Source organism: Pelophylax lessonae (genome assembly GCF_965119305.1).
Source record: "Pelophylax lessonae genome assembly, chromosome: 8".
In the NCBI taxonomy this organism is placed as follows: Eukaryota; Metazoa; Chordata; class Amphibia; order Anura; family Ranidae; genus Pelophylax; species Pelophylax lessonae.
In genome coordinates this window covers 77,520,139-77,545,867 of record NC_138775.1, presented here as the reverse complement: position 1 = coordinate 77,545,867, position 25,729 = coordinate 77,520,139, and the positions used below count along the sequence as shown (strand labels likewise).

The 25,729-nt window shown below is 39.0% G+C and overlaps 2 protein-coding genes across 2 annotated transcripts in view; one reads left to right on the top strand and one right to left on the bottom strand.

Moving 5' to 3' along the window:
* The window catches only part of SYN2 (synapsin II), a 462,275-nt gene that overhangs the window by 290,987 nt on the left and 145,559 nt on the right, over positions 1-25,729 (top strand). The gene's annotated exons all lie outside the window — the stretch shown is intronic.
* TIMP4 (TIMP metallopeptidase inhibitor 4) overlaps positions 9,222-25,729 on the bottom strand; it is a 64,251-nt gene continuing 47,743 nt past the window's right edge. Inside the window, exons 2-5 of the mRNA XM_082266535.1 lie at positions 20,352-20,440; positions 15,090-15,204; positions 11,816-11,937; positions 9,222-9,743 (exon numbers count right to left, since the gene is read on the bottom strand). Coding sequence (XP_082122661.1) covers positions 9,564-9,743; positions 11,816-11,937; positions 15,090-15,204; positions 20,352-20,440 — 506 coding nt within the window. The 3' untranslated portion in view covers positions 9,222-9,563. The remainder of the gene's footprint in view (positions 9,744-11,815; positions 11,938-15,089; positions 15,205-20,351; positions 20,441-25,729) is intronic.

Here is a 25,729-nt window from a genome sequence, read left to right as displayed (position 1 = left end):
CTCCCATGCCCACAGAGCGTCGGGAGTTACACATCTGACTGTCCTCCTCTCCCCAGCTTCACACAGCGTCAGGAGGCAGCCATCAATAGACTTCCTTTGGACAAATTATAGAGGCCTTAACTTCCTCATTCCGAACAGCTGAAGGCCTTTCAACTTCCTTAAGCCTTCCTGGCTACCTTTTTAGCCAACACCCTATAGTAATTGGTGAATTGTCTAACCCAAGCAGAAGTGTATCTCCTGTCTGTGACAACATCCACAGATTTACTTGACTTCCTGTCACACCTTAAAGTGGATAACTCCACACCAAGTTCACTATATGGACCCCTTATGTTTTTTTTACATGTTGATCATATCATAATCTCCTCTTCTCAGGAGAGCAATAATTCAGTTCCTCCAATCTTTCATCATAACTGAGCTCCTCCTTGCCTCTTATCAGTTTGGTTGCCCTTCTCTGCACTTTTTCCAATTCCCCAATATCCTTTTTGAGAACTGGTGCCCAAAGCTGAACATCTTATTCCATATGAAGTCTTACTAATGATTTGTACAGGGGCAAAAATGTATCAAAATTATATCTGTCTCTCTGGAGTCCATGCCTCTTTCAATACAAGAAAGGACTTTGCTTGCTTTGAAAACCACAGCTTGGCATTACATGCTATTATTAAGCTTATGATCTACCAGAACACCCAGATCCTTCTCCACTATGGATTCCCCCAATTTTACTCCCCCTAGTATGTATGATGCATGCATATTCTTAGCCCCCAAGTGCATAACTTTACATTTATCAACATTAAACCTCATTTGCCACATAGTTGCCCAATGAAACAGTGCATTGAGGTCGGCTTGCAAGTTGGAGGCATCCTGTAAGGGAGTTATTCCACTGCATAGCTTGGTGTCATCTGCAAAGACTGAAATGGTACTTTTAATTCCAGACCCTATATCATTTATAAAGATTTTAAAAAAATAAGGGTCCCAACCTGAACATTGGGGTACGCCAGTGATAACCTTAGACCATCATTAACCACTACTCTCTGAATTCTATCTTTTAGGTAGTTTTCTATTCATTTACAAAGTGATCTTTTCAAGCCTGTAGACTTTACCTTACATATTAGTCATGTGTGGGGAACTGTGTGAAACGCTTTTGCAAAATCCAAGTATACTACATCCACAGCCACCCCTCTGTGTTTTTACCTACCTCCTCCTAAAAAGAATCAGGTTTGTTTGACAATTTCTGTCTTTAATAAATCAATGCTGTCTGTTGCTTAAAATATTTTTTTTCCAGCAAGAACTCTTTTATGTGGTATTTTATTCACTATTCCAGTCCTTTACTAGTCCCTAAAAAATAGAACTAATGGTTTTGAAATGACAGAGCTTAATTCTTTTAGAATCCATAGGTGGATGCCATCTGGTCCAGGTGTTTAATCACCTTTATTCTGCCTAAAGATTTTTGGATCGTATCACTTTTGAGACATTATAAATCATTTGAGGCGGTGTTAATACCATCCCCATTATGGTCATGAGCTCCCCCATGCTCCTTTGTAAACACAGAACTGAAGAAAGTATTTAAATAATTTGCCTTCTCTTTGTCCCCAGTCACCCACTCCAGATTATTTTGTAAAGGGCCTACATGCTCATACCTGACCTTTTTATTATTAATATATTTGAAGAATTTTTGGGGGTTTGTCATACTATCTTTTGCAATCTGTTGTTCATTTTGAATTTTTGCATCCTTGATTTTCTTTTTACACATTCTGTTACAAGCTTTGCAACAATTAAACAATGATAGTGCTCTTTCATTTTTTATTATTTATAGCTTTTTTAACATAGGTTTTATTTTTAGGCATTTAAACTTATTGTGTATGGGAATATACTTTGCAGTGAGTTTGCATACAGTTTTTTTTAAGAATTCCCATTTCTGTTCTGTGTTCATCAATGCCAATATTCCCTCCCAGTCTAAGACTTGGAGAGCAGCCCTCATCCTTGTAAAATTTGCTCTCTTAAAGTTAGGTGTTTTTATATTTCCCTATGCATTTGTTGCTTACAGCTAACATTAAATGAAATCATATTATGGTCACTGCTACCCAGATGTTCTTTTATATGAATATTGATACTAAGAGAGACAGGAATATTAATAGCCCAGTCATGTGAAGAATGAAGCCCAGATTCAGCAATACCAATTAAATCATAGTTCTCCTTGTGCACCAGAGCTTCTTACTCACCTATTTTGCTTAGCAGACTTCTGGCATTGGTGAACAAACACTTTTATATCATTGTCACATTTTGTACACTTATTTTGCCTATTTTTTATTTTAGTAAAAATAGTACCATTTCCATTGGTTGTTTTTAATATGGGTTGAAAAGTAGGTTTTTGGATCTTACATTGGAAATAAAGTAGTCGTTTCTGCCACCATCCCAAGAGTATAGTTTGTCGATATGTGGTGCCTGACCTGAGGCACCACATATCGACAAACAATATTTTTAATATGGGAACCTTATTTTCCTCTGCCATAGCTCTCCCTTCACCTTTCCTCATTCCACCGACCAATAGGGGCTGACCCCTGTCTGAACTGTCTACCCCATTATAATCAAATTCACCCTCCCCCTCAATCCTAGTTTAAATACTCCTCCAGCCTTCCCATAAACCTCTCCCCCAGCACAGCAGACCCCCTTCCATTTAGGTGCAAACCATCTTTAGCATATAGGTTGCCCCCAATGAAAAGTCAACCCAGTGCTCTAGAAACACAGAGTGGAGATATATACAATGTATCTATTTACAAGTACAATCTCAGTTTAGTTCTAATTATTTATTATTGCTTAATAAAGATCAAAGTAAAAGGTGCCCCTCTAGGGATTCTTAAATATTTCTAGAACATATTTCTGATGAAATGCTTTCAAAATATAAAGATACAGTATCTCACAAAAGTGAGTACACCCCTCACATTTTTGTAAATATTTTATTATATCTTTTCATGTGACAACACTGAAGAAATGACACTTTGCTACAATGTAAAGTAGTGAGTGTACAGCTTGTATAACAGTGTAAATTTGCTGTCCCCTCAAAATAACTCAACACGCAGCCATTAATGTCTAAGCCGCTGACAACAAAAGTGAGTGCACCCCCAAGTAGAAATGTCCAAATTGGGCCCAAAGTGTCAATATTTTGTGTGGACACCATTATTTTGCAGCACTGCCTTAACCTTCTTTCTTAGCATGGACAGAAACTGCAGCTCCAGGTGATTCTCATTGGTTGAAATGAACAAAATCCTGCTGGGATGCACACCCTGCCACTGCTGCAGATTCCAAATGTAAGAAGAGTAGAGGAATGGTAACACTTCCCATAGGATGCAATCAGGATTTATTAATAAAGTAAAAAAAGGCACAGGATGTAACAGGCATTGTGCAGGGGACAAAAGGATGACGCGTTTCACATGACTAAGCGTGCTTTATCAAACCTCTTGAGCATAGAGTTTACCCGATCTTCACAGGTTGCCAGTGGAGTCCTCTTCCACTCCTCAATGATGACATCACGGGGCTGATGGATGGTAGAGACCTTGCACTCCTCCGCCTTCCATTTGAGGATGCCCCACAGTTGCTCAATAGGGCTTAGGTCTGGAAACATGCTTGGCCAGTCCATCACCTTTACACTCAGTTTCTTTAGCAAGGCAGTGGTCATCTTTGAGGTGTGTTTGGGGTCATTATCATGTTGGAATACTGCCCTGTGGCCCAGTCTCTGAAGGGAGGGGATCATGCTCTGCTTCAGCATGTCACAGTACATGTTGGCATTCATGGTTGCCTCATCTAACTGTAGCTCCCCAGTGCTGGCAGCCCTCATGCAGCCCCAGATCATGACACTACCATGCTTAACTGTAGGCAAGACACACTTGTCTTTGTACTCCTCACCCACGCTAGACACCATCTGAATCAAATACGTTTATCTTGGTCTCATCAGACCACAAGATATGGTTCCAGTAATCCATGTCCTTAGTCTACTTGTCTTCAGCAAACTGCAGGCTTTCTTGTGCATCATCTTTAGAAGAGGCTTCCATCTGGGACGACAGCTATGCAGACCAATTTGATGCAGTGTGCGGCGTATGGTCAGAGCACTGACAGGCTGACCCCCCCACTCCTTCAACCTCTGCAGCAATGCTGACAGCAATCATACGTCTATTTCCCAAAGACAACCTTTAGATATGACGCTGAGCACATGCACTCAACTTCTTTGGTCGACCATGGTGAGGCCTGTTCTGAGTGGAACCTGTCCTGTTAAACCGCTGTATAGCTTTGGCCACCGTGCTGCAGCTCAGTTTCAGGGTCTTAGCAATCTTCTTACAGCCTAGCCCATCTTTATGTAGATCAACAAATCTTTTTTTCAGATCCCCAGAGAGTTCTTTGCCATGAGGTGCCATGTTGAACTTCCAGTGACCAGTATGAGAGAGTTAGAGCGATAACACCAAATTTACCACACCTGATCCCCATTTACACCTGAGACCTTGTAACACTAATGAGTCACATGACACCAGGGAGGGAAAATGGCTAATTGGACCCAGTTTGGACATTTTCACTTAGGGGTGTATTCAATTTTATTGCCAGCAGTTTAGACATTAATGGCTGTGTGTTGAGTTATTTTGAGGGGACAGCAAATTTACACTGTTATACACGCTGTACACTCACTACTTTACATTGTAGCAAAGTGTCATTTCTTCAGTGTTGTCACATTAAAAGGTATAATAAAATATTTACAAAAATGTGAGGGGTGTACTCACTTCTGTGAGATACAGTATAGATGCCATGTTGCAGAATGTCTAAGAGGTTTTTCTCTTTGGGAGATTTTCTAACTTCTTGTTGTGTCTCTGGACAGGAAGTGAACGGAAATGTCCCCAGTGGTACACCGACAGCAAAAGAAACCCCTTCCCCATTTCATCCAAAACAAAATCATGTTTTGGCTGTACATACAATCCTGCTCTCCTCAATAGGCTCAAAATTCAAGAAACGTGCATATAGCGCCTGTTCAGTGCTATAAAAGCTTTTATAAAATTTAACAAAATTGTGAAAACTAAAATTTACAAATATGACATGGTAATGAAAATGCTGCAAACCTAATACTTTATTGCATTGGCCCTGACATTTTTTAACCTGAGCTTCCCCTGGGTAATATGTGCCATAAAGTGTTACCTATTTAAAGGGCTACTGACACCTGCACAGCTTCCTATGCAAATTAACACTTTCTGAAAGTCAGTTAGGCATGGTTCCTAACTGTGCTCCTCACCTGAGAGGGTTTAAACTTTGGGGTAGAAGACTTAGAATTCAAATGTTGTCAGGTATAAGATGGATGGGAGGCATGGTGGCAACTGGGGATTCTCTAACTGTGGAGGGATTTTCGCTCACTTCCTCTTTTGGCTTTGGGACAGAAATTCAGAAAAAATCTCCCCACAGGGATAAGATGGCAAAAGTCTTGCCTTTGGTTTGACTTTAGCCCTTAAAAGGGACTAGAATTCTTAAAAATAGCTTTATATTGTATTGGTGTATTTAACAAAGTAAAACAAAAGAACAGTAGTGTGCTGCAATCACTACTGACTAACCAGAGTTCAGATTTCAGCACCTTATGCCAACCAAGAATCTACAATCCTTTTATAGCTTAATTTTGATTGACTAGTGTGGGTTACAGTACAAATTGTATCTCTGTGTTGCATAAAATGTTTGGAAATATTCTCTCCACTGTATACACACATTATCTAGAACACAAGAACAAAATATTCAGTCTGTGTTTTTATTAAGATGTATTGACACCAAAGAGGCACAGAGTGGCAACCTGACAGATCCTCTTTATTACTGTATTTGAAATTAAACCATAAATATACATAGAAAAATTACAAATCAACAAAAGTTTATCTGCTGTCAGGAAACAGGTACATGTATTTAACATAGATTATATACTATAAACTTTGAACAGTCTGAAAACAATTACCACTTACCGGTTCATAATAGGTAAACATTAATTAACCTACATCTGAAGATACTTTATTACAATATAAATGTAGTCATCCAATATATTTTAATGAGATGACTCTCACACAACTAAAAAAATCAGGACATTCAATACTCCACTTTTTGTTTGATTTTCTTTATAATTTTCTTTTTTTTTTTCTTTTTGCTTTGGAAAGATGAAGTACTATTGAAGGCTTTGCCCTTATACTGGCTTTTTATATTACTTGGGAACTCTGGCAGTGAGAGCTCTATAGCTGTAAATCCAATCCCACACACTTCATGCAGCTATTTCGATAATTCTGTCTTTTGCATTTACCATTTTATTATTAGTCAGCTCTGCAGATAAACACTGGATTTCCTTTGAGTATAGAATGCATACCCTAAATACCCTTTTTTTTGGGTTGGAACCTCTACCAGGTTTTCTGTTTGTCCTCACTCATCATCTGCACAGGGAGTGAAGATAAATGATGAAGGCATGGCTACATTTGTCTCTAAAGCTGCTGGAGCTGAGACAAGAAGGTCCAGCATCAGAATGCTGGAAGTATAACGATAGTGTTCAGTAAAAATGCAAGCTCTAAATAAAGAGATACACTATATTACCAATTTTACTGCCTTTACACGCACATTAACTTCAATGGCATCCCAGTCTTAGTCCGTAGATGCGCTTCTGTAAGAATGGTCAAACATTCCCATAGACACACCTTACTAAACCTTGTGGACAGCCTTCACAGAAGAGTTGAAGCTGTTGTAGCTGTAAAGAGTGGGCCAACTGAACATTGAACCCTACGGACCAGTACTGGGATGCCGTTAAAGTTCATGTGCGTGTAAAGGCAGGCAATGGACTTAACCCATGGAAATCTGGCACTTTTTAGAAAGTGTCTGAATTACTGGAGTTCAAGTTTAACTTTTAGGCACTGAAATTAGACACACACTCCTGTGGGGCTTTTTCTGCTCTAACTACACAACACACTCCTTCATCGAGTGCGGAAATCTCATGCAGGAAGCACTTAGACCATACCACGACTATGTCCTAAGTGCAGTGCTTAGGTCTCAATGTGCACAAAGCTTTATTTTATCATTTCGAAAGTAGAACATCTGATTAAGACAACACACCAAAAAATATATTTTGATGAAAAAATATAGATACTGAATCATAAAATGAATATTTGTGTGAAAGTTATTCCATCAATAAAAGTTGATTAGAAAGGTTACAAAAAATGCATCCATACACAGAAAACCTTTAGTCTAATAGGTTAATTTAACAAGGAAATGAGCTGAAAATAAAGTCTGGTTGGTTAACGAATATAGCGGTTTGCTCTTTTATTACTGCGTAGGTCTATTAGACTGTAATTTGCCTACGTCTATGTTTTTACTTCTTACATGTGACTGTTAGTTTGATAATACTCCTCGCTATATAAGTGAAAGTAGAACTAGAGGCAAAACCTTTTTTTATGGCTAGAGCATAGGGAGTGCAATAACCCCTGTCAGCTTTTTTTCCCCCATCTGTGTCACATTGTGGAGATTTCCCTTCATTCCTGTTCCAAAGCCAAACAGGAAGTAATAAGAAATCCCTGCAAATTAGGGGAATTCCTTGGGGACCACCAGGTCACCAGAACTAGTGTACTAATTGGAGGATTTCCCCTCTATTACTTTTCTGGGAACAAGACATAATTTGGGATTTTCTTTTACTTTCACTTTTAATGATAATGGGAAACAGGACAAATAGAGAGGGGCAATCTCCTTGATGGGAGCTATAAAAACTGACAAGCTACGTGGAGGTGCAGCCGTGCTTGTAGTGATTCAGCCACTTTACAATCTCTAGTAGTGGAATAGTGTGACCACCCTTCTTATGGTTTCACTGGGACATGTACCATATACTTTTTTTGTGGTGGCTTTCAAGCGCTTCATTGGGGTTTCCTTTCCTTGTCCTGTTTTTTATTGCAGAATCACATAAAAGGGTTTGTTACCTCCCACCCTGATCCAGTTTATTATTTTGTACTGTGTTTTTTTAATTCCATATACATTATCTTTCCATTGCACTGCTTTATTTCTCTTTTTTGTTTATGGTCCTCATTGACATATGAGTATGACATATTATGGGAAGTCTTTTACATCTATGTCCTTATGTATGTTTGTACCCTGGTATTTGAATAAAAAGTGTTTTGACTTAAAAACTGACAAGCTGACTGACTAATCCCCCTGCACTCTATCCAAAACTAAAAACAAAGTTTTACCTTTAGTTATACTTTGATCATTTCAGCCCTGGAAGATTTACCTCCCTTTATGACCAGGCCATTTTTTGTGATACGGCACTACAATATTTTAACTGACAATTGTGCGGTCCTGTGACACTGTACCTCAACAAAATTTTTGTCCTTTCTTTCCCACAAATAGAGATTTTTTTTGTGGTATTTGATCACCTCTGCGGTTTTAATTTTTTGCGCTATAAACAAAAAAAGACGGCAAATTTTGAAAAAAAAAAAGACAATATTTTTTACTTTCTGCTATAAAACATACAATACAACAATGAAAAAATGTAAAAAAAATCAAATTTCTTCAATATAGGTCAATATATATTCTGCTACATAATTTTGTTAGAAAAAAAAATCCCAATAAGCGTATATTGATTGGTTTGCACAAAAGTTATAGCATCTACAAACTATTTGTATTTATTTATTTTTCTAGTAATGGCGGCAATCAGCAACTTATAGCAGGACTGCGATATTGCAGCAGACAAATTGAACACCTAACTTACACTTTTGACACCTTTTGGGGACAAGTGAAAGTAATAAAGTGATCAGTGCTAAAAAATATGCACTGTCACTGTACTAATGACATTGGATGGGAAGGGGTTAACACCAGGGGCAATTATAGTGTTAAATATATGCCTAAGTTGTGCTTACTAACTGTGGGGCAGGTGCTTTGACTAGGGGAAGGCAAAGATCCATGTTCCTCGGACCCGAAAGTTTCAGATCACGTACTAGGTATGTGATTTGATACAGAGCGGCCGCCCTGCCACAGTATATGTGCATGGAAGGTATTTTCAGCCCACTTTAAGTAATTTACTGTTGACCAGTAAGCAAACATGCAAATCACGATGTCCATCTATACATATTCATAAGGCAGATGTAGATAGATGTCCAAAAAGCCGCCAGTCCCTGCCACTGCTTTAGAAGGTTAGTAAAATTCTTGAGCAGTAGTCTTGATATATACTTCAGAATCCTGATGCATTTACTCCCCACAAACGCATAAATGCTTTATCCCAGTCAAGATCCAGTGTTCATCTGCAGTATTGACAAGCTTCTTCTACACTCAAGCGGAAAAACCTTAGGCCTTAAATACATATAAGAGAAATATAAAGAGCTAGTGAGGGATTTTGCCTCCTCTACCCATTTACCTATGAAATACCAGTTTTGGGTAAGCTTATCCTTGAACATAGCTTCTGAACATACTGTTCCACCCAAACCCAACCCTGACAATTACAGATTACATGTTTGTGCATTTCATTGTGTTGTGTGTTCCACAGCCTCATGCTGATTGGTAGAACCAACTGAATCTGTTTTGCTGGAAGTATTGAACAACTAAGGATGATTTCCATAGGAGTGTGAACTTGGATACCAGATGCAGGAGCCATCTTTCCGTTGGATACATGCAAGGTTTTGTGTTTCGTATCCACGTAAAGCTTGTTCATATGACCAGTCTTTCAAAATGCACTCGCTTGCTGTATTGGTTTCACAAGAGCTTGCAAAACAATACGTAATCTAAAAGCAAATCATTACAAGCAAATCTGTTATTTACTTTCTTAATTTACAAACTGAAAGAACATTAATGCATGTCATTATATAACTCCTATCCAGCTGTTGTATGGACTGCGGAAAAGTTCTGTATTTAAGAAAACCTTTCCTGAGAGGTGGGACCCTACCATAGTTGGCATATAATTCTATAAAGGCTTCTTGCTTAGCTATCATTTAATGATTCTATACCCCACATTGTATGTCTGTCTTTGAGTGATACTTAACTCCAGTCTTTGCTTTTTACACACTTTAGACCTTTGTGAAACTCTGCCACTACATAAAATATATCTCTTGTCCAGGGCTTATTTTCAGTGGGAATGTGGGGGAACGCACCTTCAGCACTGAATGCTTGTAATGGCAAAGGGTGCTGGGGTGTGCTTGAGGGTCTATTGATTCTGGTTGCTTTAGGATCTGTTGTTACTGGGAGGGAACTATTGTTGCTGGTGGATGAATTTTTGCTGGAAACCAACTACTGTTGAGGGAGGGATCTATTGTTGCTGGCTGCAGGAGGGTCTATTGATGCTAGGTCTGGTCTATTGTAGCTGGGGGAAGGTTTTTTGTTATGAGGGGTCTGTTGTTGCTGGGGTGGATATTTTGTTGCTGGGGGTCTATTGGGGTGATATATTATTTTTGCTGGGTTTTTTTTGTTGTGGGAGGTCTGTTGTTGCTGGGGGGGGGGTCTACTTTTGTTGCTGAGGGGTCAATTGTTGTTGGGGGATCCATTGTTGCTGAGGGTGTATTGTTGCTGGCTGCAGGGGATCTATTTTATTGCTTTTCTTGCTATCACTAACAAATTCCATACAAATTACTTAGCACCACAAAATGATACATGCTTCTCTATTCTCTAAAAGAAGCGGAACTGGGAGGTGGGTATGGGGTTGAACCAAGGGACGGTGCTCAGAAGTGGGTAGGAGGGCAGAGACAAGGGGTGACTTGCAGGCGGGGGGAGTACCTACACCTATTCCCTGAGAAAAAAAAGCCCTGCTCTTATCCATCATTTTTGTGGTATTGAAAAAAAAAAACCCAGAGCATTAGATTCATCCTATTTTTTTTTCTCTTCTGTCCACCTCTAGAATAGCTCAGAGACTAATCTTTCCGACCATATATTTTTACACTACACTATCTAACAATTCAAAATGTGACTTAAGGTCTTAAATATTGCTATACCATCCTTTTAATTGGTTTTGTCGAGTTTTACATTACATACAATACACATTTCACGGTCATATAGCTTGATCATAAAGTATACAAAGGGGCCTAAAGAGTGCTGATAACAGAGTAATACTGTAATGTAATATAGCCAACATTATAATTGATCACGTCTCATTAAAGAGCAGGAAAAAGCCAAGAACAAGATAGGAAAGCCAAAAGAGCTAAGAAGTAGAGTAGAGAACATCAGAAGTGGGAGGGGGGGGGTTGAGGTAAGCAGGGGGAAGAGGGGTACCTGTGGTCTGCTAGGGCGGTTGCCTGTGTAAGGCATCCTTTCTTTTCACAGTTATAAGAGGCGCCTGTCAGGAGTAGGTGAGATAAAATGCTTGAGCCAAGAGGTCAACATTTTGTCAAAATTGGTTAATAGTTTTGACGTAATTTTTTCATAGATCAAGGTTGTTTTAATTCAGCTTTAAAGTTCATATACTTTCAGGTTGAGGGAATCCCAGGATTGAGCAATGGTTTGTTTGGCCACAGTAAATAGAAATGCTAAGGGTTTAAACTGGTCTGAGGAGATGGTGTCTGTTTTTGTCACAAGGATTTATATTTAGCTTGCTTTACCATCTTATACCGTTACTCTTATTTTCATCCTTCCACCTGTGCTCTTTGATTTGCTGCTGGCCTACAGCTTTCAACTATTCTAATATCATATCTGAACCCAAAAACAAAAATGTTTAATATGGCAGCTTCCAAGTCCTTAGATGCACTGGTTTTCATTTTTGATTCAATCAAAGTGTTTTTTTTTAGCTGTATATCACATTTACTCCTTTGTAAATCTGCCCCATGTGTTTCCTACGTAAAAGTGTTAGAGTGGAAGGTATGACACTTACCTTACAGTCACATCCCAATTTATAAAAGCCTCTGAGAGCCTTTATTTGGAACGCTGTCACATCATACCAAGGTATAGAAAGGCCACATAGATTGATGGCAACTTTGTTTTCCTGAAAGTAGCCTTGTAGAAATAAATAACTATGTTATACTTTGGCAAGAAAGTTGACATTACAGAAATTTTCTTCATTTTCAGGCAATTTAACCACTTTTAACCAGTTTCTGATTGCAAAAACAAGCAAATAAATAAACCAAGGCAGCTCCATTAAGGGTTCTAAACAAACCACTATCACGCTGACAGACCAGAAAAACAGCAGCTAGCAAATACAATTAGACAAATTGTATACAAATATATAAGACTACATTGCCACACTAAAAGTGACCAGTCAAAATCAAAACAAGCTTGTCTTGATAAATAAAGAATTTTAAAAATGAAAAAATAAAAATAATTGTCCCAGAAAAAAGTCCAAATAAGGGAAAAATGTGATGTGAAGGGATTTTTTTTTTATTCTGATGTTCTCAATACCCAAGTGTGCCACCACCTTGAATAAAGAGGACTCTTACCAGAACATTTAGACCCTATAAAAAAGAGTCATTAAAGCTTTGGAAATAATATGCCATCTCTAGGGGAACTTCTGCTAAACTGCTGCAGGTATGTGAAATTACTGAATGTGTCATAAACCCGTCCCCACCCTTGCACACTGTGTCTTTTTCCTCTGGCTGATTTGGTCTTAAGCGAGGAGCGGGTAATCACAAGGTCAGAATTGTGGGGTACCTGGAGTCTGGAAACAAAATGACAGCTTTTAAAGTGATATCAAGCCCACTTTTTTATGCTAACTAAGATGTTGATGTCAGCCTTTACATTATGTACTGCTTCTCCAAAAGTGTCTGCTTTCCAATCTCTTCAATCACCCAATCCCCTGATGGCTGGGCTTGATTATTGCACTGAAGGTGACTCCTTAGCTTTCGGGGTCCTATGGAGCTCAGTTGAAGCCACCCTTATGTGCGTACTCACAGAATATCTGCCAGTTCTGCTTGCACTGGATTGATAAAAAACAGCCCAGAGGCATAGAGTGATAATGCCACGGCACCCACAGACATGCGTAACAGGTCTGGGAATGTTGAGACATGTGGTCTCAACAAGGTTACCATGACATTTTTATTTAGAAACCAGAAATAAGGGGAAACCACTTAGAGGAAACTAAAGGCTGCACCAATTAAATTAAGAGAATGTGAGTCTTTAGGGGAGTTATGCCAAATAATTAATTGTTGTCCACTTGTAACTTACATAGTTACATAGTTACATAGTAGGCGAGGTTGAATAAAGACAATAGTCCATCCAGTTCAACCTGTGTAGGTGTGTGTGACTGTAATCATCTAACATAGCCCTCAATCTCCTGATCCTTGAGATGTAAGTCTAAGAGTCTTTTGAAAGTCACCATACTACCCGCAGAAACCACCTCTTGTGGTAGACAATTCCACAATCTTGTAGCCCTAACAGTAAAGAACCCCCCACGTTGCCTGAGGTTAAAACGCTTCTCCTCTAATCGCATTGTATGTCCTCGAGTCCTCATGCAATTCCTTCGAATGAACAGCTTTTCTTCTAAGCTGAGATCCCCATTAAGATATTTATAAATTGCTATCATGTCCCCTCTCAGACGTCTTTTCTCCAGGGAAAATAAATCGAGCGATTGCAGCCGCTCTTCATAGGTAAGGTCCTCCAACCCCCTAATCAGTTTAGTTGCCCTTCTCTGGACTTTCTCCAGCTCCAACACATCCCTCCTGAGGACTGGCGACCAGAACTGGACAGAATACTCCAGATGCGGTCGGACCAGAGTTTTATAAAGTGGAAGGATTATAGTCTTATCTCTGGAATACATCCCTTTCTTTATGCATGCTAATATTCTGTTGGCTTTGGAAGCTGCCGCTTGGCATTGCATGCTGTTGCCTAATCTATCATCAACTAAGACTCCCAAATCTTTCTCCATTTTTGATTCCCCCAAGGGTTCCCCTCCTAACGTGTATTGTGTTTTTATGTTTTTGGTCCCCAAGTGCAAAACCTTACACTTCTCCACATTAAACCTCATTTGCCATGTCGTTGCCCACTCCGTAATTTTGTCCAGGTCATTCTGTAGGATATCTGCTTCATGCTGTGCAGTTATTGCCCTGGCCAATTTTGTGTCATCTGCAAAAACTGATAACGAACTACTGATCCCTTCCTCAATGCTGTTTATGAATAAATTGAACAAGGTTGGTCCCAGGACTGAGCCCTGGGGCACCCCGCTTACTACCTCAGACCAGTCTGAGTATGCGCTGTTTATTACTACCCTTTGGACACGGCCTTTTAGCCAATTCCGTATCCAAGAGCAAACCCTGCTGTCGATACCTGCAGACCTTATTTTATAAATTAAGCGCTTGTGGGGAACTGTATCAAACGCCTTAGCGAAATCCAAGTACACCACATCCACTGGTCTCCCCCTATCTAGCTCACAGCTCACTTCCTCGTAGAATGCTAAGAGATTGGTTTGACAAGAACGCCCATTTGTAAACCCGTGCTGGTTACTACTGATGATGTTGTTGTCTTTAGCATACTCTACGATATAGTCCCTTATCATCCCCTCCAAAAGTTTACATATTATTGATGTCAGACTGACAGGCCTATAATTTCCCGGGATATGTCTCTGGCCCTTTTTGAATATCGGAATCACGTTAGCCTTCCTCCAATCCCCTGGTACAACTCCTGTCCTAATACTGTCAGCAAAGATCAGGAACAGTGGTCTAGATATAACCATACTGAGTTCCTTGAGCACTCTCGGATGTACGCCATCCGGGCCTGGTGATTTGTTTGTGTTAAGTTTATCCAGTCTTTCCCTGATTTCCCCCTCTGTTAGCCATAGTGGCAAGTCCTGTGTATTACTACTAACCATACAGTCATGGTCAGTGTACCCTTCCTTTTCCTGCGTAAAGACTGACGAGAAAAAAGAATTCAGCACGGTTGCTTTTTCAGTGTCCTCTGTAACCATCCTCCCATCATCGTTAATTATGTGTGCAATATGCTCTGCCCTAGTTTTTTTGCTGTTGATATATTTACTGTTGATATACTGATGAAGAGGGATGAAGGTATAATAAAAAAAAGCTTAGGCTTAGGCTTTAATACTACTATGACATGGGCCGCCGAACAGGTAAGTATAAATGTTCCTATTTTACAGCTTGGGCTGATAGGGTCAAAAGCAATGAAAAATGTTTGTGCCTAAATACAGAGCAGTCACTTTGTACCTGATAGTAAATATTCCTGCTGGTTGACGACGTTTAACTCAATGCCACACATAGAAGACTCCGAAGAGGTGTACACACTATCAATATGTTTTTTCTTGTCAAAGCCTTTAAAGATCTGTAATCATGAAACATATTCAATAAAGGTTATCATTCATTCTCCCGAAAGAGATGGATAAATACATTAGCACATGCAAAACTCTTAAGAAATGTATATAAAGGCTGATTTTGCCAGTCTCTTTCTGAAAATAACTGCTTAGTTGCCATGCTGACCTTCTGGCTCACAGACCTAGGAAAGGCATCTATACTTCACATTACATGCTTGTCCTGGGTAAATGACCATGACAGTTCTCAAGACACCGACAGCTAGTAAGCTAGCATTCAAACTGGTGAAATGATGAAGAAATACATAATTAGAAATGACCTTCTGTGAAAATCTTTCAAAATGATCAGCAGGTCCAAAAACATAGGCAGCTGAAGTTACAATAAAATTAAATTTCAGAAGTTTAATTTATCTCATAAAGGAAATCCAGTTAAAGTGGTTGTATACCTCAGTCATGGAATTTTAGCAAAGCACATATACAGTATCTGCAGTGTTTACTTTTCTCTCTCCAAAGCTCTGAGTGTCATTTCTCTCTGGTGCTTTGTTCCTCTGTTATCATGAGTCACTTCTGAGAAGTTTTCCGACACATGGGACAACATTTCTGACGGGAGGGTGGGGGAGCTCAGAATAGAGCTTGTCTATTCACAACACAGGTATTCTGCTGGAGGAGGGTGTGTTCCTTTCCCCAATCAGCTCTCACACACTGTAACTGCAGCCTCTCTTCCCACTCCTCTGTGCTCCTAACATATGAAGAAGCATTTTTAATGATGTTTTTTGGGATACACATATCATGAAATGAGGGTGAAGGACACTTTGGTAGGGACGCACAGTATTTATTTTGTTTTGCTATTATTTTTAGGGTTTTCCGCTTTTATAATGATGTTTTATTTTAGAGATGCCTTTCCATTGATCTTGTAAGTTCAACTTTTTTTGCACATATCCAAATATAGTATTTTTAACCACTTAACGTCTAGCCACGTAGACCTACGTCGGCTGACTTTGCGGGGTTATACCGGAATGATGCCTCTAGCTAGAGGCATCATACCGGTACCGTGGTTTAAAGCCGACGGTCGGCTTTCCATCGGTAACGACCGGTGCGGCTCGGGAGCCGCTCGATCGTTACCCAGGGGGCGGGAGGGGACGTCCCCCCCTCCCGCCGCCTTCCGTGGAGCCCCGAGCACCCAGCCGCACGTCCGCCGGCTGGATGGAGTCCCGATGAATGCCGGAAACGGCATCGATTGGGTCTCCGATGACGTAACCCGGAGGCGGCGTCCATGATGTCACTTCCGGGTTACTGTGCTTCAAAAGGCGGCAGATTTGAAAAACGGCTGTATGCAAAAATGCAGTTTTCGGCGTTTTGCATACAGGGAAGTGTAGTGGAGGGGTCTAGGGTCTTTTAGACCCTCGATCCCTCCATAAAGTGTACCTGTCACTACATATTGGTGTCACAAGGGATGTTTACATTGCTTGTGACAGCAATAAAAGTGATCAGATTTTTTTTTTTTTTAAAAACCTGTAATAAAGTTAAAAAAAAAGAAAAAATAAATAGGAAAAAAAAAAATTTAGCCGCCCCCGTCAACGTTAGCTCGCGCACAAAAAAAAAACCTATACGCAAGTCGAGCCGCGAATGAAATCGCTGTTCAAACCACACATGTGAGGTATCGCCGTGATCGCCAGAGCGCGGGCAATAATTTAAAAAAAAGAGCTACACTCTAACTCTAAACTGGTAACCGTTAAATAGATTTAAAGCGTTGCAGATTGAGATCTCTATTGACCGTAGTTTGTCGCCATCCCACGGGGGGGCACAATTTTAAAGCGTAACATGTTGGGTATCTCTTTACTCGGTGTGACATCATCTTTCACAATATAGAAAAAAAATGGGCTAACTTTACTGTTTAGTATTTTTTAAATGCAGTGATATGTGATTTTTCAAATTTTTTCCAAAAAAAATGGCGTTTTAAAGACTGCTGCGCAAATACCGCGTGACAAAAAATTTTGCAATGACCGACATTTTATTCTCCAGAGTCTTTGCTAAAAAAATATATATAATGTTTGGGGGTTCTAAGTAGTTTTCAAGGAAAAAATACTGGTTTTAACTTGTAAACAAAAAGTGTCCGAAATAGGGCTGGTGGGTAAGTGGTTAATTACTAAACATTTTTATTATAGAATCAGCTCCAAACACATATTGATGATTGTGTTAATATTTATACACAATAAGTTTTGGTCACATATTGATTTTTTTTTTTTTTTTATAGATAACTGTATCCTGGTACTTTTTATGTAATGTGGTTATATTTATTTTTCTATAATTAAACAAAATATGATATTTGCATTGAGAAATACATACAAGTATAACGCTTTTATTTTCAATTAAACTAGGTTTTAAGTGGTGACTACCTAGACTCTGTTTGAAGACTAATGGCTGGAACTGTACTCATGGTGGTCCCATTCATTCAAAGTATAGCTTCAAATATAGAAATGAATGAGGCACATGCTGGCAATAGGCAGAGTATAACTAGGATGGACTATTTTGTCCATCTGCACTGTCACATCATCAATAAAAACAAGAGAACCCATTCCATTGGCAGCCATACATTTACACGCCATGACACTACCACCACCACCATGCTTCACTGATGAGGTGGTATGCTTTGGATCATGAGCAGTTCCTTTCCTTCTCCATACTCTTCTCTTCCCATCACTCTGGTACAAGTTAATCTTGGTCTCATCTGTCCATAGGATGTTGTTCCAGAACTGTGAAGGCATTTGTAGATGTTGTTTGGCAAACTCTAATCTGGCCTTCCTGTTTTTGAGGCTCACCAATGGTTTACATCTTGTGGTGAACCCTCTGTATTCACTCTGGTGAAGTCTTCTCTTGATTGTTGACTTACACATACACCTACCTCCTGGAGAGGGTTCTTGATCTGGCCAACTGTTGTGAAGGGTGTTTTCTTCACCAGGGAAAGAATTCTTGGGTCATCCACCACAGTTGTTTTTCGTGGTATTCCAGGTCTTTTGGTGTTGCTGAGCTAACCGGTGCGTTCTTTCTTTTTAAGGATGTTCCAAACAGTGGATTTGGCCACACCTAATGTTTTTGCCATCTCTCTGATGGGTTTGTTTTGTTTTTTCAGCCTAATGATGGCTTGCTTCATTGATAGTGTCAGATCTTTGGATCTCATATTGAGAGTTGACAGCAACAGATTCTAAATGCAAATAGCACACTTGAAATGAACTCTGGACCTTTTATCTGCTCCTTGTAAATGGGATAATGAGGGAATAACACACACCTGGCCATGGAACCACTGAGCAGCCAATTGTCCCATTACTTTCGGTCCCTTAAAAAGTGGGAGGCACATATACAAACTGTTGTAATTCCTACACCTTTCACCTGATTTGGATGTAAATACCCTCAAATTAAAGCTGAAAGTCTGCAGTTAAAACACATCTTGTTTGTTTCATTTCAAATCCATTGTGGTAGTGCATAGAACTAAAAAGTTTAGAATTGTGTCGATGTCCCAATATTTATGGACCTGACTGTATATATATATATATATAGTGTATATATATATATATATATATATAGTGTATATATATATATATATATATATATATATGATTCTGCACAGCTCGGCCACTCTGTATCAGGATATCTGCTATAGGGCGGTCAGCAGGCAGTTAATAAAATGATTGCTTGGAAGGTATTTCTGTATATATTAGACCATTGGGCCTTTCTCAACCAGGGTTCTGTGGAACCCTGTCTAAAGCTGGCCATACACTGATCAATGCGCAGACCTCCTTGCTTAACAGAAACTAATGTTGGCAAATTTTCCTACATGAGAGACTGCAGCCAATCAGCGAGAGCCACTGTCAGAATACAATGTCCCGGTATGAGGGGCATTTCTCCATCCACTACGGTTGTCTGGATGGAGGAATCTGCTATTTTTTTTTTCCTTTAGTCCGCTGGCTAAGAAAAAAAATAAATTTATGGCCAGCTTTAGAAAACATTTCTTATTGGTTGTTCATAAACAAACATGATTACTTACTATATCACTAAGTTAACAGTGTTAATTTTGCTTTGGTCAGATATGATTGACATTAAAAGTAGAGATCTACTTGACCCTTAGTGGGAAATGAACATAGATATCCCCATAACTTGAAATTATATTGGATTGATGCTATGTGTACATTATATGTACATCTGAAAGTGCTGTCTTTGCCAACATCTGGTTGAGGGACTTCAAGATCCATGAGCACTATTTTGGTAGTGCTTTTACTGAAGAACTAAAAAGAAGGCAGATGTACAGCACAATAAAGTTATGTATTAGTCAAGCTTTGGTTACCTATGTAGCTCCTTTAAAAAAGTTGCTCTAAGGCTGATTTACTAAAAGTGTTGAGAATGTTCACTCAAAAAATTGTGTTAATACAGGTCCAATTATGAGAAAAGTGAATCCCTGTTCACTTTGGCTACCCAATCATGTGCAGATACTTTTGAATAATTGAAGTGAATATTTACACAATCTTAAGAGTAAAGATTCTCAACTCCTTTAGTAAGCCAAGTTCTCTTGAGAGTTCCATACCTTTAATTTCTGAAGCGATGTTGTATAACTATCACACAATTCAATTAAAGGGGATTTCCAGAAATAATAGCTATACCTTGCCTGCCTTAATTGCATGACTCTTACGAAAGTTATTGTATTTGTATGCTCAGACTTTAGTCACCGACCATGGCAAACATCAGAGAAGTTAATCTATGAAACTGTGGTTGAGTAGAGACTTTCCATACTACTGCATGGAAGGGTCCAAACTAGATGTGGAATTACCATTTTTAAGGTCACCGTTCTCTTTTTTTAATTTTTTTATAATATTTAGTATAAATAATGAAAGCATCTTCTAAATTGTAAGCTCTAACGAGTAGGACCGTCCAGTTCCTCCTGTATTGAATTGTATTGTAACGGTATTCTCTTCCCTCATATTGTAAAGCACTGCTCAAACTGTTGTCGCTATATACATCCTGTATAATAATAATAATCTTGAAAATGGTGAAGCAAAAAATTTGAATAATAGGAGCCAACACAAATATTAATTCAAAAAAAAATTAAATTCATGCTTTGAATAGAATTACTATATTACTGTATTCTAAGAAGAAAGTACATTTGTATTACCTCGATCAGTTTGATTCCATATCTGACTTCACCTTCAGGATGGTTATCTGATTCGATAAACTCTTTTTTGAGTACTTTTGCACGAATCACTAAACAAAATGGATCAGTAATGAACAAAGTTAATCTTACACATAAATATTCCATGAAGCATAATAAGACCACCAAAAAAAACATGTTTTAAACAGGGGGAAATGTAAAGCCTGTACAAAGGCTAAAATTCACTTATGGTGGACTTTTCGTTAATTTTATAAGTCTGCATGAATAAATGCCTGACGTGTCAAGAAACCTTTACTATAATAATAATATTACTCATCATCATCATAATTATCATCTTCAGTCTTTGAGCTCCTGTCCAGTGACTTTGGCTAGGCTCCAATGATGCTGTCAGCCTTCTGCAGACAGGAGGAAGCATTTCCTCATTCTCTTTTCACCTCCATTTTTGCTACAGCAGGGGACTGATCTACACGATATTGCCAAAAAGTATTGGGACATCTGCTTTTACACACACATGAACTTTAATGGCATCTCAGTTTTAGTCTGTAGCGTTCAATATTGTATTGGCCCACCCTTTGCAGCTATAACAGCTTCAACTCTTGCACTGGTCCATATCATTTGGTGGAGGGAAATCATGGTGTGGGGTTGCTTTTCAGGGGTTGTGTTTGGCTTTTTAGTCAGGCCTGACCTCACAAATGTGCTTCTGGATGAATGGTAAAACATTCCCATAGACACACTCCTAAACCTTGTGGACAGACTTCCCAGAGGAGCTGCAGCTGTTATAGCTGCAAAGGGTGGGCCAACTCATTATTGAACCCTGCGGACTAAGACTGGGATGTCATTAAAGTTTATGTGCGTGTAAAGGCAGGCGTCCCAATACTTTTGGCAATATAGTGTATGTCAGACATATTTGATTACCAAGAGTTGCACCCATAGTAGGATTTACACAATTGCCATTTTTTTGTCAGCATCTTAGTCTAAGAAGTAGATCCTGGTGGAAGCCTGAACAGAGATGGGTCCATTGCTCTACGGAGTATTGTTATCTTCACAAGAGGTAACAAATGCCTATAGGTGTCATACTTACATTTTCTGTAGCATGCATTCCCCTAACATGAAAAATATATTGTCTGCTAGGTCCATTTATTGCATTTTTTCACAGAATATAAAAAAAGATAAAGAAAAAGTTTTTCCAAAATTATTTAATTGGTGGGTTGAATGACCTGCTGCTTTCATACATCATGTGGGCTCTAATGGTGGGATTTACTGTATATTTTTTGTGAACCTTTTGCAATGTTTCTTACTTGAGGACCCTGCCAGTAACAGCAATTCCTGTTTCAGGCTGCCAATGCTAAGTTGCTGCCTTGCAATTTAGTAGCAATGTTGTTAGCCTGCTTGGACAAGGTAGAGAATGTAACATCATCCACCCTTCTCTCCAGCAATCAGAGAATGCCCTGTGTTCATTGAAAGATATGAGATGTTCTCCTAATGGCCCCAATTGTACTCCCCACTAGTATGTATGATGCATGCATATTCTTAACCTACAATTATCAACATTAAACCTCATTTGCCACATAGTTGCCCAATGAAACAGTGCATTGAGGTCAGCTTGTAAGTTGGAGACATCCTGTAAGGAAGTTATTCCACTGCAAAGCTTGGTGTCATCTGCAAAGACTGAAATGGTACTTTTAATCCCAGACCCTATATCATTTATAAAGGTAATAACAAGTATGGGTCCCAACACTGAACCTTGGGGTACACCACTGATAACCTTAGACCATTCAGAGTAAGGCTGGCCATAAATGTTCAATATTCTTATACAATTTTCCTTTAGATTGACCAAAAACCATATAATATAAGGTCAAATATAAACAACTTTCAATTGTATCCAATTATGCAGGCCCTTGCACTACATTAGTTTAAGGTAAATCCAAAGGAAAATTGTACGAGAAAATTGAACATATATGGCTAACCTTAGAATCATCAACCACTACTCTCTGAATTCTATCTGTTAACCAATTTTCTATCCAATTACAAACTGATCTTTCCAAGCCTGTACACTTTACCTTACATATTAGCCATGTGTGGGGAACTGTGTCAAACCCTTTTGCAAAATCCAAGTATACTACCTCCACAGCCACCCCTCTGTCCAAGGTTTTACTAAGGCAGGCCATACATGTTCAATTTTCTTGTACAATTTTCTGTTAGATTTACCACAAACCACATAATATGAGGTCAAAGCTAAACAACACTTTCACTTGTATCCAATTAGACAGGCCTTTGTACTACATAGTTAAAGGTAAATTTCAAGAAAATTGTACAGAAAATTGTATAATGTATGGCCAGCCTTACTGTACCTCTTCATAAAAAGAATCAGGTTTGTTTGACAACTTCTGTCTTTCATGAATCCATGCTGTCTGTTACCTAGAAGATCGTGGCTATCACTGTATGTAGCACGGACTACTACAGTGATTTTCAGGATTCCCAGCAGCCCTCCAGATATTACATATAGATGCTTACATGAAGCCAATCTGCCTAAATGTAAGTTTAAGGTAAGGAAAGGTAATTCCTGGAGTTCTGTTTGAATTATTCTTTTTTAAATTCAACTAGTGTAAGTGCCTTTTGCAGTACATGAAGTACATGAACCTTTTTGTTCATGTCATGTAATATTGTTTAAACTGGGTGAAGTTCAGACTAGGTGGAACAGCACGTGGAGCCAGTCAGTTGTGCTCCAGTTTAAGAATTGTGCTGTTAGGAGGAACTAGCAGTGTAAAAGAGAGATAAAATCAATTGTTTGCTGCTTCTCTTTTCATTGTCCAGTCACAGGATGGGGAAGGTACAACATCTCTACTAAATTGCTAAGGGGAGAAATTAGGTCTCTTGCCCTACTAAATAGGCTACAGAGCTTGGTGAATAGAAACAAATCCTTTGGCAGGCAAAACAACTCTCGTATATGTTATTCCCTTTGTGCATTTATCTGTTTTCCTGGAGTTCAGCTTTACAAAATTTCATATACACCTATTTTAATACTGAAAAAGGTTTACATCTTTTTTTCCCCTGTAGATAAGCAATGATTAAACATGCGTGCATTTGTTTTCTAATAATCACATCATTTGTAATAATTCTTAGCCACACGTATTGGGGGAGCAACCTTTTTAATAATGCTTAAAGGGTAACTCCACTTTTCGTGGGAAAAAAAAATAGCAAAATAAAGAAAAAACAATATAGCGTATACAATTGCGACACAAATCATATTGCAATTGAATGTTATTAAAAATGACCTTTCCTTTTCAATCTGCAGCTGTATTTTCTGAAATTGCATGCAATGCAATATGGCTACAATATGGCTACCTGGAGCTGTTCTGTACACAGAATGTGTACTGACCACACCCCAGAATCATCAGTTCCTGCTTGTGTGATTGGCTCACCAACTTTCTCAGAAGTCTGCTTAAGATACAAGTCAGATTTCTGGCATCCCCTGCAACAAAAATATCATTTTTGGTGAGATATTCCCAATAGGAACACGTCTAAAAGAATGCAGGCCCAGCAGCTTTCCTCATTAGAGCCTTGCAGCTGCAACAGCTGATAGATGATTATGAAACCACTCCCATTTGACCCACTCTGCACCGAGGCACAGAGGAAAAACAATGATTTCTTCAGAATAACAAAAGATAGGAATCTGTAACAAAGTTTGTTAAAAATCCTTGTAATGTACATAGATCACCCAGAGGGGAATGTTTTTTTTTTTCTGGAGTTACGCTTTAAAGCTAAAGACTAAAAAAAACAAAAATTTTTCAAAAAACACAGTTGGGGAATGTGCTAAACCTGTCTTAAGAGTTTTATGTGTTATGGGGAGAACTTTGAAAGCATTACCCATACAGTTAAAAAAAAAAAAAAAAAAGCTGGAAGAGAAATTTAAAGCGGTTGTAGATGCTGAAGGGTTTTTTCCTTCATGAATTCTAAGTATAACAATAAAAAACCTTCTGTGTGCTGCTCCCCCCCCAATACTCACCTGTGCCCCCTCTCGATCCAGCGATGTGCATCGGAGCCTCGGCTGTCCCAGGTCTCTTGCTCCTCATAGGCTGAGACACAGCAGCAGTAGCCATTGACTCCAACTGCAGTCAATCACAGTAAATGGGACAATGAGGAGAGAGCAGGGGGTGGGGCCCAGCAGCTTGCTAATGGGGGCATTGGTCAGGGGGGAAGAGACAAGAGCACAGATGAGAGATCAAAAAAATAGAGGAAAAACCAGCAAAAAAATGTATTTTTAAGGGACCAAACAGACATAGACATATAGAAAATACAAAGGTTTATTGTACAAATATAAAAACAAGCGATGGGGTTCTAATATAGGGACCCCGTACACATTACTATTACATCAAAGACATACGAATGACTTAAATAAAGAATAAAGAGGTCATTAGTGCATAAACAAAACCCCAATGCGTTAAAACTTCCATTGTCTTCTTAAGTGGGTTGGTGCAATGGGTAATCTTTACAAAAGATAATATAATGACTAAAGAGTACAATAATAAAAATTTTTGTTAAAATACTATACGAGAGTATATGATAATATGACAAATAACATCTTATAGTAATCACACTTACAGTGTTTGTTACAGAGATGAACCCAATCAAAGACCCCCTAAAAACACAGGCAATTAGACAGGCAGAAAAGGGCTCAAAGGACAATTACCGCTATATACTAAATTATGTATTATATATATATATATACAGTGGGTACGGAAAGTATTCAGACCCCCTTACATTTTTCACTCTTTGTTTTATTGCAGCCATTTGCTAAAATCATTTAAGTTCATTCTTCTTCCTCATGAATGTACACATAGCACCCCATACTGACAGAAAAACACAGAATTGTTGACATTGTTGCAGATTTATTAAAAAAGAAAAACTGAAATATCACATGGTCCTAAGTATTCAGACCCTTTGCTCAGTATTTAGTAGAAGCCCCCTTTTGATCTAATACAGCCAGGAGTCGTTTTGGGAAAGATGCAACAAGTCTTTCACACCTGGATTTGGGGATCCTCTGCCATTCCTCCTTGCAGATCCTCTCCAGTTCTGTCAGGTTGGATGGTAAACGTTGGTGGACAGCCATTTTTAGGTCACTCCAGAGATGCTCAATTGGGTTTAAGTCAGGGCTCTGGCTGGGCCATTCAAGAACAGTCACGGAGTTGTTGTGAAGCCACTCCTTTGTTATTTTAGCTGTGTGCTTAGGGTCATTGTCTTGTTGGAAGGTAAACCTTCGGCCCAGTCTGAGGTCCAGAGCACTCTGGAGAAGGTTTTTGTCCAGGATATCCCTGTACTTGGCCGCATTCATCTTTCCCTCGATTGCAACCAGTTGTCCTGTCCCTGCAGCTGAAAAACAC